The sequence below is a fragment of the Lactuca virosa genome, chromosome 7, assembly GCF_052849685.1.
Source record: "Lactuca virosa cultivar CGN04683 chromosome 7, Lactuca_virosa_CGN04683_v6, whole genome shotgun sequence".
Taxonomy (NCBI): domain Eukaryota; kingdom Viridiplantae; phylum Streptophyta; class Magnoliopsida; order Asterales; family Asteraceae; genus Lactuca; species Lactuca virosa.
Window position 1 is genome coordinate 48,091,686 of NC_136432.1, and position 11,847 is coordinate 48,103,532.

Consider the following 11,847-nt stretch of genomic DNA (forward strand, 5'->3'; position numbering starts at 1 on the left):
AAAAGTCTCTCCAGATTATCTGCTTCACATGGAGAGTGTCGTTTGTTCTCAGGATGTTCCAGGATCGGGCAGTTCATTTCAAGTGGGAGCCGGTGGAGACAGAGAACAGGTCAGTGGCAGACTTAGCCATGACTGATGCGTTGGAGCTAACGAAAGCTTCAACTGGCCTTCAGGTTAATTGAAGAGAAGGCCAGGGTAACTAGGAAGGAGTTAAGATCAAATACAGATGCACAGTTGAAGCACAGGTGAAGATTGTTCCGTGGCTTCAAGTGGGAGATTGTTGAGTATGAATCCACAGAAATGTTGAGTGTGAATCCACAGAAATGTTGAGTGTGAATCCACAGAAAAGCTGGTCAAAAATGGCAGGAACAATGTGAAGTTGTGAAGCCACAATTGTTGAATGAAGACCCAGTTGTGTTTTTTGACTACTTCTGATTTCCATCTCTATATAAGAGATTATTTTGTATTTGTAAAACTTGTATCTAGTGTAACACAGAAAGAGTGCAGATTAGCACCAAGAAATGTAAATTCCTAGTTACCGGTGGACGTAGGTCAGAGAAGGACCGAACCACGTTAAATCCCTCATGTTCATCCTTGTGTTCTTGTTTTTCGTGAGCTGTGTGTGTGTTTAGAGTCGTGTGTTAAGTGTCTCGATCCTAACACCATATGCTATTGTCTTTATGGATTGAAGATACCTTATGTAGGATAGGACACAATTGTCTTGTACAATGTTGGGTGTGTAGTTTTATCAATGAGACACATTCTAATTTTTTTGTTACACCAAAAAAGGTGGGATATGCACTCTTTCTTGACTTCTTGTTTGTGTAGTGAAAAAGATATGAATGTCGTCATCCATATCATCGATATTAGCTTTATAATGCTTGTCGTTTGAACGTGTGGTTTTTATATATAAGAGTAAATTACACGACTGGTGCCTATAGTTTTGGGTAATTTGCGTGTTTGGTCCCTAACTTATTTTTTTAACCGGAAGGTCCCTACAGTTTGTTTTTGTTACGCGTTTGGTCCCTGTCTTACCTAAAAAATACTATTTTGCCCTTGATTTTTTATTTATTTAAATAAATAGACCCCAACCTCACCCCTCACCTTACTTTACATATCTTACCATTTTTCCCTATTTAAATAATAGTTTTTTTAGGTAAGACAGGGACCAAACACATAACAAAAACAAACAGTAGTGACCGTTTGCGTTAAAAAAAAAATAACTTCCCAGTTAAAAAAAAATAAGTTAGGGACCAAACGCGCAAATTACCCCAACCCATAGGGACCATTCGTGTAATTTACTCTATATATAATGTTGAGTTTTGAAGTCGGTGATGTCTCCTATTTGTGAAGTCGTGACTGGTGTTAGATGTTGCCTCATGTTTTTCAAGTTGTGATATATACATGAATTTATATATTCTTGCAATTCTAAAACAATAAAATGAATTAGTAGAGTTGACCTGTAATGGCGGATTGGTCAATTTTCTAGTGAATAGGTGTTATGGCAAAACAATTGTACTGGCGGGAAAATTGTAGAAAAGTCACATTATTTTGGAAAGATTAACGATTGTCTGATTTTTTTTTAATAGAAAAGCTCAAGAAATGGCTAATTTTTTATACTTTATCCCCTTTTGACCGATTTAGCAGGTAATGAGACAAAATCGTTAATTTTCTCAAAATAATGAGACTTTTTATAGATTTATTCAAAATTTGTATATAATGTATAAACATCTTGTTATGTAATTTTATATATTTTAGACGTATTTATGTATTTTTAAAGTTTTTTATATAGTTTTTTTACGTTTTTATATATTTTAAATGTATGAACGTATTTTTTATGCATTTATATGAATTTTTACGCACTTTTATGTATTTTGGGATATTTTCAGGTATTAATATATTTTTTAATGTTTTTATATATTTTTACACACACACACACACATATATATATATATATATATATATATATATATATATATATATATGTATTTTTTTTACTTCAAGTTTCATTGTAAGATAAATATTAGACCTTGTAAATGAAGAAAAAAAACACTAGAGTACTGTAAAACAAACACTTTTCAAAGAAGATCCTTAGCAATTAATGTTATTTTTCAGGTAAATTTTCCTTTTTTCTTGAATTTTCAGTTTGTGGATGAACAAAGTTTATGAACATAGTCCAACAAACTGGATACGAGTATTTCTTTTTAACTCAAAAAAGAAAGAATTGAGATTTTTCCTATTTAGTAACCTTTATATAAATTTGCACTTACAGTTTCTTTCCATTATCTAAATGAAGTATCATCTTCTCAAAAAAAATAAAAAATAACATCATTTGATCAATTACGAAAAATATACACATTTTCCTTATACTTGCCTAGAGTTATACTCCTTTAGGTTGTCATTGTTGGTGTAAGGACTTCGTTTCTCTTCTTTCAAGATTCGTGTAAGAAAATGATTAGTAGCAAACGAGAGGTGGCTGAGGCTCGATTCCCTTAAACAGATTTGGCGTCTGTTCCCATGGTACAACAACCTTAACAGTATGTGTATGAAAGAGTCCCCGGAAGAAGAGTATTTTCATTCGTGTCCGCACGTCGTGCTAGACCGAGTTTTCAGAGCTGCATTCGTGTCCGCAGGTCGCGCCCATGCACAAGTTCGGTGTTTTTGGTCTACGAATTCCAAGAATTGCACACCCTCCTGCGCGCGGGTAGGAATTGTAGTAAAACCATAGACACAAGCTTGTAAGCCTTTCATGCATTCAAACTTATAAACTTTGTTGATTTTGGTCTTTCTACTAATGTGGGACTATTCCCACATTCATCTCTTTTGCTAAATTTATTCTCAAATACCCATCTTTGAGTATCGATATCTCATTCACATATACTCCATTTTGGACATATAATATATCGTTTCGAAGTTCTCACGGATGAGAACACAAACCCACTTAAAGTTAATTATATATACAACATATGTATATATTTATATATGTCCAAAGTTAGTAAAAATATAAATATTTATACTAAATTTTCCAACAATCATCACACTGGTGTATAGATGATGAGAACAATCGATGCTTGATATATGAATCAATCTCAACTTTGTTAACTTTAAAAATGATCTTAAATGGTTGATATTGAGTTTTGTATTCTATGCGTGCATATATCAAATTTCTTTTTAATATATACATGCTTTTGTGCTATGTATATACAGTGAGTAATACAACAATTTTTTTATTTGTAACATTGTGTTTATCTTAAGCATCCTCGACATTGTCTTATTTGGTAAAGTGAATGTCATTTTTACTTTCTTTTTCCTTTTATGTTTTCTTATTGTTTAGTGTTATGTATATGTAGCGAGTAATGCCACAACTCGTTATATGAGATGGGGGATCATTTAGACGTGTCGGGATGCAAATATTCAATTACTTAATCCTTTGCAGGTGGAAGCTCTTCCAAACCAAGTAGCGAATTGGGAAATTATATATCATCAAACCATATTTGATGCATAGATGTCGAAGATTATAAATACCTAGATATTTTGTCTTGAGTGAAAAAGAAAAGAAACCATAATTTCTTATTCCAGCTGCCATGGACCATGATTTATTAACTGACCAAGCTTCAACAGTAGCTTCAAAATCCGTGTTTTCTCTTAATCGTATGGTAATATTGGAAGGAAGGTCGTGACTCACCGTGTATTGAATATTGATGAAAGTATATATTTGTTTGAAGGATTACTTGGACGGTGTGGAAAGAATTCAAAACTGTGTTTCGCTTGATCACTTTTACCACCCATCGAGGGGTACATCCACGAAGAAGTTGCACATGGGATATCACCTCCAACGTAACGGAGACATCGATCGAGAATTTTCAAATTAGATAAACTCTGATTTGATGAAGACGACCATTTTATCAACTAAAAACGCTTGTATTTTATTATATTTATTTCTATTCTTTTATTTTGTATTTAAAATTAAAACTAGATATAATTCAAATATTTGTTTGGTTGGAATGAAATTAAATTTAAAAAATATAACAATCCGTATTTCAAATCCAGATATGTCCTCTCGTTACACCATATATCAATCTAATACAAAAATTCAGAACAATCCGCTCCAAAACCGACCTGGATTTAAAAAAGAACCCGGGTCCGGACTAAAATCCGAAAAACGTGCAGCTGTAGTGGACCTAGTGTTCTATGAAAGGGGGCGAGGCTCAGGCTCTCAATAACTTTAGCATCGACCATCAATTTTATATCTAAAACTTGGGTTCAGTTTTTTTCTTTTTGGGCCCTCCATGTCAACAACACAAAAGCAATCAAACAGCACCCGTTTTCTAGCCAGGTGTAGGGCGACTTCTCACTCTAGCGGCTGCTTCTCCGGTTCTCTCGGAGTCTCGACCTCTATCTCCCACCCTCACGGTTGCTTTCTGTCTCTTGACTGCCTCTCCCTGTCTCTCCGCTGAGCTACTCGAACCTAATCTTTTCTTGGTAATTCTAAGCTATAATTGAATGTGATTATGAAATTAAGTTCTTGATTGTTTAATTTAAAGCTATACTATGTGATTTTGTAATATGAGATTGTAATTTACCAATTAAGTTATTTAATCTGTGAATTCTTTGAACTTTGGTTATGTGATAATTTGAAGCACGTTATGAGTTATGTGGTTTTGTTAAAATTGTGATTTTGGCTAGATGTAGTATCCTCATATTCTTCAATTAATTGAGGTGATCTCCTGTCTTTTTCTCATTCTCAAACTTCGGTTTTAGCATATAAGTGAACGTCTTTTTTTAAATTGGAATGGAAACTTGGCATAGTGCCCCTATGGGAATTCCCTAGTTAATTCAGGTTCGGCAGTAGCATTCTTGTTGGGATTTTTTCCATCCCTAACTATAAGGATGTCATACTTCATCTTAGAATTTTATTGAAATCAAACAAGTCAAAGTTAACTAGGTTTGATTTACAACCTTATAAAATATGTTGCTAATGTAATTTTAACATCTGGCCATAATTAATCATGAAAAGTTGATGTAGATATCGAGATATATCTCATGTCCTTAGGAACTGAATTGTAGTTTTTCAAAGTTCAGGCGCTAGAGCAATATCATTTCTCAATTTCTATACATTTACACCTAAATTGAGTTTTGTGTAAATTTTTCGTAGAGGAAAGCAGCAAGAGCTCTGTTGCCTCAATGGAAATGGAGGAAAGACACATTCAATCTAAAATTTCCCCAAAACGGATAAAGCTTCAAGACATGATGCAGAATGGGGAAGAAGATCGAATCAGCATAATGCCAGATTGTTTGGTTCTCAAAATCCTGTCTCGTTTACCCTCCACAAATGATGCCATAAGAACAGGTACACTTTCCAGACGATGGAAAGATTTGTGGACTTTGGTTCCCACTCTAATTTTCCATCATAATGATGAAAAGCATGAGTGGTCCGATTTCGTTTCCTTGGTCGACAAAGCCCTTACTCAGTGTCGCCAATTGAAGCTCAAGAAATTCGAAGTGGATACCAAATATAATAATCGTTATGGATCTCAAGTCAACAATTGGATTCGTTATGCAATAAAATGTAACGTTGAAGAGCTTATTTTAACGTTATCGAGTATGGAAACTCAGTTTTTTTTAGATCAAGCTTTTTTCGACAACAAATGTTTTACTGATTTAAGAATATCAGGCATCATATTTAATCCAATTGCGGCGATTAGTTGGAAAAACCTTAGGAGTTTAAGTATTTCCTGTTGGAATTTAGATGAAGATTTGATTGAAAATATATTAACTGGGAGTCCTGTATTGGAAACTTTGGTATTGGATTATTGCCATGGTTATAGGCGGCTTGATATTACTTCAAAAAGCGTTAAGAACTTGGTGTTGAATTATTGCTTTGGTTGTAGGCCGCACAATATTGTTGAAATCAAAGCTCCTAATATTTTATCACTAACAATCCTTGGTCATCTATGGTTGTGGAAGCTTTTGTTGGTAAATGTGTCTTCTTTAGTTGAAGCTAACTTAGATTATACAAGGGAGAAGGCAACGCCTATAGAAGCCGAAGAAGAGACGCTTGAAGGATTTATAATGAATCTTTGCCATGTCAAGGAGCTCAAAATTGGGGTTTTATGTTCTAAGGTAAATTTCTCTTCCTTTGACAATTTGTATATCTTTGTAAAAATCATATGTTTATTAGCTTTAGCTAGGTTTAAAAAAGTGTCGCTTGGCAGCGCTTAGATTGCAACTGAATGGGGCTTTCTGCTCACTTTTCCTTAAGTGCTTAAACACGCCTAGGGAATGTTGGGATATTAGTTTTGTTGGGCCAGGTTTAGTTAAGGCTTGATTAAGAAATCATAGGTTTTTTTAACCCGTTTAATTAAGTAAGAGTCACACGACTCGGAAGCGATAAATTCTACTCTCCTTTCACCATTGAAGCAGTTTGAATGTATGTTAAAACATTATGTTGCATGTTTTAACATTTAAGTTTTATTGTTGAAATTTGGTAATAATGATACAGTACTGCATGATCAGTTTTAAACTTTAAGTTTTAATGTATGTTAATGTTGCATGATCAGTTTATATATGGCTTTACTTTTCTTAGTCACGTACGTTGTATGTTGCTGAATTTATGTTAAGTAAATTTATATATTTTTTAATATTTTTTTATTTGAATTTTAGGCGCCTAGTGTGCTCTAAGTGAGCGCTTAGCTCTTCGGCTACAAGAAGCCTCCGCGCTTTGAGGCGCCTTAGGCCTTTTAACACCAAAACCTTAGTAGTAGTTTATTGATTATCCTTTGATAAAATTGTTCAACATACTTAACCCGAGTCAAAAATTTATACTTAGAGGATGTTTGAATGTGCGTCCAAAGTCACAACATTGATTGTTCGGTTAAAATGATTATGAATTTCACTGTATATGGTTAAAGAAGCTAAGAAGCTGTAAAATTAAGGAACTGGTTATTGAACTATATGTAGCTTTGATCACCTCATCTTTGTAATGTTTGTAGGTTTTGTCTCGTTTGGTAGCTAAAGGTTTCATTTTACCATCGAATATCAAGTTTTCTTATGCTTTTTGTAACGTGTTGGAGGTCGGTGATGCTTGATCATGGTCCTAAAGGTTATGAGGTTAATTGATCGGTGACACTTTGAGTTTATGTTTAGGTATTTTAGCCATCTCTTTTTCTCTTAGTTTTTGTAAGGTTTGCTTAGTTTGGTTGGGTCTTTTGGGTTACTTTGTTTTTATAGTTCTTCAAACTATTTTTTTTCTTGGTAGAATGATAATTGATTTACAATTTTGGGATTTAGGTAATATTTGTTAATACAAAAATTGGGCATTGATGAGCATTTGCTTACTTTCATTATAGGCAAAATACTGTGTTTTGGTTGATTTATGGATTGATGTACATAATTTGCCTTGAAGTCAAACAAAAGTTGATGTGGGATTTCGGTAAGAGTTATGTTGACGTATCCCATCGGGAATCCGTCAAAGATAACGGAACCGCTAGTTCAACAGATGGATCGGCTAAGGAGCAACGCGTAACTAACGCTGGGCCTTCTCCCTCGCCTTCGAGACCCCATATCCTTTCCTTGGTGCCCAAGCGCCAAGGCTAACGTTGAAGACAAAACAGTACCGAGAGTTCTCCAGAGTAGTGCTCTAGACGCCGCTTCTAAAAGAATCTGCACCAATAGTGAACAACCACCCATGGCACACGATCCTCCAATCAAAAGCCATCAACCCCTACCAAACCTGAAAAGGTAGAAGATACTGTCGAGGATCTGTTCCCCCATACCACAGGTATAAAAGGCACCCTTCTCCCCCAAGAGAAGGGACCAAGATCAAAAACCCTTTAATTCTCTCTTTAAGCTTTCAACCCTCTCTCTCTTAGACTCTCACTGACTTGATCGTCGGAGCCTTGTTCCGGGACAACCTCCCGGACGACGACTGATGGTCTTATCTTCTTTGTTGTCATCCACAAGCTTTTCATTTCCACCCACGGAAAGACGAAGTTAATCCGGTGACATATCACAACAGTTGGCTCCATCCGGGTTTGCACTCGATCCTGCAAAACCCACGAAACAACTCCAGGCACCGGAAATGACGGACAAAGGACTGCCGCAGCAAGAAGGCGACGCCACTAGCCCAGTTCGACCAATGCAGTCCCTCGACGGAAGCGGTCCATCGACACTGGAAGGGCAATCGCTACCACAAACACAGACAACGCCTCCACTCGGCTCCGTGGCGGAGTTCATTGCTAGTTTATGGTGACCGACACCCGCCGCAACGGCACATCCGGCCACAACGACCACCACGACGCCCCAAAGGGCACCGACCACACAATCACAGCTAGCAACTTGCCAGCAGCCATCCACACGGCAGGCAGGGACCTGCACCTGGTGCCCGAGCACTATCATATCCGCTATATAACCAATGCATCTAGGTCACCTGTCTTTCCCGATGGCCGCCATGTCGCACGTCCCGCTATTCGCACAACAACCAGCGTTCAACCCATACTTCTACTACTACCAAGGCATGTACCCTCCAACACACCTGCAAAACAACAACAGTCTAGGCACAGCGGTGCAGGGAACACACTCACACACCACGGGACTAACGGAATCGAGCTCACAAAAAAATCAATCGGCGCATGCATACCCCACACAAGCAATGTATGTGCCGCAAACGCCTGTAACGCCCCAAAATCATGACCTAAATTTTTTTCTTTTTAATTAATAAATCGTTAATACATTTCTTTCTCATGAAACCAAGGTAACCAAGAGTTAGCAAAAACATTATCAAATCAGAGTAATTCACAGAATGCGAAAAACATGTGGTGTGTGCTCTGCAATCGTCCCGAGCTTTTTCATTTGAAAACAGAAGCCTCAGATAATCCTTCGAGTAGAAGATTCATCCCTGCAACGGTTAGACTCAGACGAGAGCTGCACAATAGGGTCTAATCAGCCACTCTGAGATTATTTAATCCAACTGCTAACAACTTAGCATATACCCCTAATAACAAGAGATTCCACACACGAATCCCAAATTACTGAAACCACTTCGACTCATCCTACTGCACAACAGGGTCTGACAGCGACTCGAAACACCGGACTTCTACCTGATTGTTGGGCTAAAAGACGCAAAAGCCCACAGCAGCCCCACAGGATTCCTGAAAGAAGATCTCGACTGACGAAAACTGCTCCACCACACCCCGCCATCAAATCCACTTCTCCTGATTCCGAACATGTTATGGTCCCTCCATAGATAGTACCATTCGAAGACACAACATAATGGCTCATCCTGTCATCATACCAAACCCATTCCTTACTCCTGAACCTTGTGATTGATGCCTTTGGAATAATGACACCCCAAATTGATAATACACTGAAAGAAAAACCCTGCACAGAACGTGCGCGATACCTAACTCGAGATTTTACCCAAAACTGATTCGATACCCCACTCATAACCCAACATCTATGAATCTGCACCTGCATTTTACTCCACAACCTTCTGATTACCAACCCCTTTACCTAAACGATAAATAAGTATACCCAAACCATCACCGAGACTTCCACTCTCGCACCTAGTCCAACCACCAAGTTCCCAAGAGTCCAACAACCAGGCTACCCAGCCTAATCCCCTCTGCGTCACACACTAGTTACCCACAGTCCCTACAACTCAAGATCCAAACCCTTGACTCAACAGTCTCTACCAGTTCCAACCTGAATTTTCATAATCACCCGGGCTCGCCCACAGAACCCAAAGACCCTCAACTTAGAATAGAGAATAATTCCCTGACAACCCTGACCGGCATGCCCAAGGCACGAACTGATTCCCCTTCCATGCTCATGACAATCACAAAAATAGTCTACTTTGAACCGATGAATGCTACGATCCTATCGCAACCTAACATTACCTCCATCCAACCATGCTTACCACATATGGCCTCACCACACTCAAACCATCACAAAATCGCACCTCCCAAGCAAAATCATGTAACCCATCAGGAGTTCGGGTCACGCCTACGAATTCACACTACCTACTATGCATAAACAAGGCGATGCCGACCGGTAATTAGGAGTTTCCGGAACTCACACTAACACAACCTAGGCCTAAGCAGCCACTTATTTCTCCCCCACTTGGACTCGACAATGCTCTCTCACCTCTTAAACCTTATGGATCTCCGATCCATTTCCCTTAATTTGTACGAACCGCCCAAATTTTGCACTGAAGAATACAAGCGCCCCCATTGCTAGCGAAACACAATGATCACTCAACTCTGGAAATCCTGAAGAATGTTCTTGTAATCTTAACTAATTGGATGATCCCAATCACTTCCCATGATACCCTTTACCGAAGAAATCCAAGAGCAATTACAGATTTGTTACCATCTTACCATTGCCTAGGAACCGATGAATGCTACGGGCTATCCCGCAGTCTTACAACACTCTCGCTCCAACTGACTACTAGTGAATGCTACAGCTCCCCCGTAGTCTTACAGCACTCTCGCCTCAACTGACTACTAGTGAATGTTATGGCTCCCCCGTAGTCTTACAACACTTTTACCTCACCACAATCGCAGCCCAATGCCTTACCCCTAATCTATCAATTCGAGAACACACAAAATCAAGCACGCACTCGACCGAACACCCAAATTAAACTCAATTCATGACTGGAACCCCAACCTGATTCCCCAAATCATGCAATCAAGCACCAAGAGGAATCGATTCACATGTTGGGAAGTTTATCAAACTCCCAACTCACACATCCCTCAAACCAAATAGCCACTTGGGCTACCTTCCTCCCCGACGGGAATGTGAAACTCATCCTAGTTTCATGACCACTCCTGATCCTGAATACCTGAACGATTCTCTCCCACTTGATTTGGTTATGTTCTCACAGCATATGAGAATTGAAGGATTCCCAACCCTTCTTACCCTTAACAATCTGCTGATAACCAGCGCTTATCAATGCTAGTGTTCCATCATTAACCATCCGAAAAGACTGCACAATCCCTGAAGATCTGCTGAACACTTCCTGAATCCTGACAACACTAATGATCCCAAACACTTAAACTGATACAATATCCAACAATTGCAACCCTCAGAACTGGTACCCAAACCAAAACCTCATCAATGGACCACTTCCCTAGTCGTCCCTAATGGTCAACCAACACGACTAGAAAAACCACTGAATCCTGACGATACTAGAGAATGAACCCGCTGAATCCTGACCATAAACCTTCCACACAATGCCCCTAAAACGATCTCGAATTCCACCCAAAATACGACCCAGCACTTGGATTCTACTATACGAGAAATGACCCTTCAATCATCCTACTAATGAATCTCGGCCTGCAAAAGACATAGAAAAACTCTCGAAGATATAACCCTCAACATCAGAGAATTAGACCAGATATATCGCTTACCCCAACCCATAAAACTCTCTAAGCAACATAAATATTGATAGAAACCGAAGGAAAACAAAGGATACATACCTGCAATATCACCTGCTGACATGGTCAAACCTGCTACGCTTGTGGCAACCTATACTCCTGAAGCGACAAACTTCATCGAATCCAGGAGCTCCACGAGCACGAAACTCTCAGAAAGAAAGGATGCAAGCTCCAATGATTGTCATAACCTCACCATGGAACGCTCCCAAGCGCTCATCCAAGATCTCCAAAAACCCCTCCTTGACCAAACCAAAGATTACATGAGTCTTTAAAACACCACAGCTAATCTCCTAACGAAATAAATTCACGCGTCTGCTCAATACCCTTAACTGAGTCGAAATCAGAACTTAAACCGCCTTCCTGGAAGCTCATCACCCAACCGAAATGCAATCATGCAGAAGATCATAACATA

General features: G+C 38.5%; 1 protein-coding gene across 1 annotated transcript; it reads left to right on the forward strand.

Annotated features, from left to right (window-relative positions):
* The first annotated feature begins 4,247 nt into the window (after nucleotides 1–4,247).
* LOC145125731 (F-box/LRR-repeat protein 25-like) lies at nucleotides 4,248–7,309 on the forward strand. The gene is made up of 3 exons (XM_079061152.1): nucleotides 4,248–4,482; nucleotides 5,156–6,123; nucleotides 6,993–7,309. Exons 2-3 carry the CDS (start codon nucleotides 5,185–5,187, stop codon nucleotides 7,086–7,088), a joined length of 1,035 nt encoding a protein of 344 aa, XP_078917278.1. The 5' UTR covers nucleotides 4,248–4,482; nucleotides 5,156–5,184; the 3' UTR covers nucleotides 7,089–7,309.
* The last annotated feature ends 4,538 nt before the right edge of the window (nucleotides 7,310–11,847 follow it).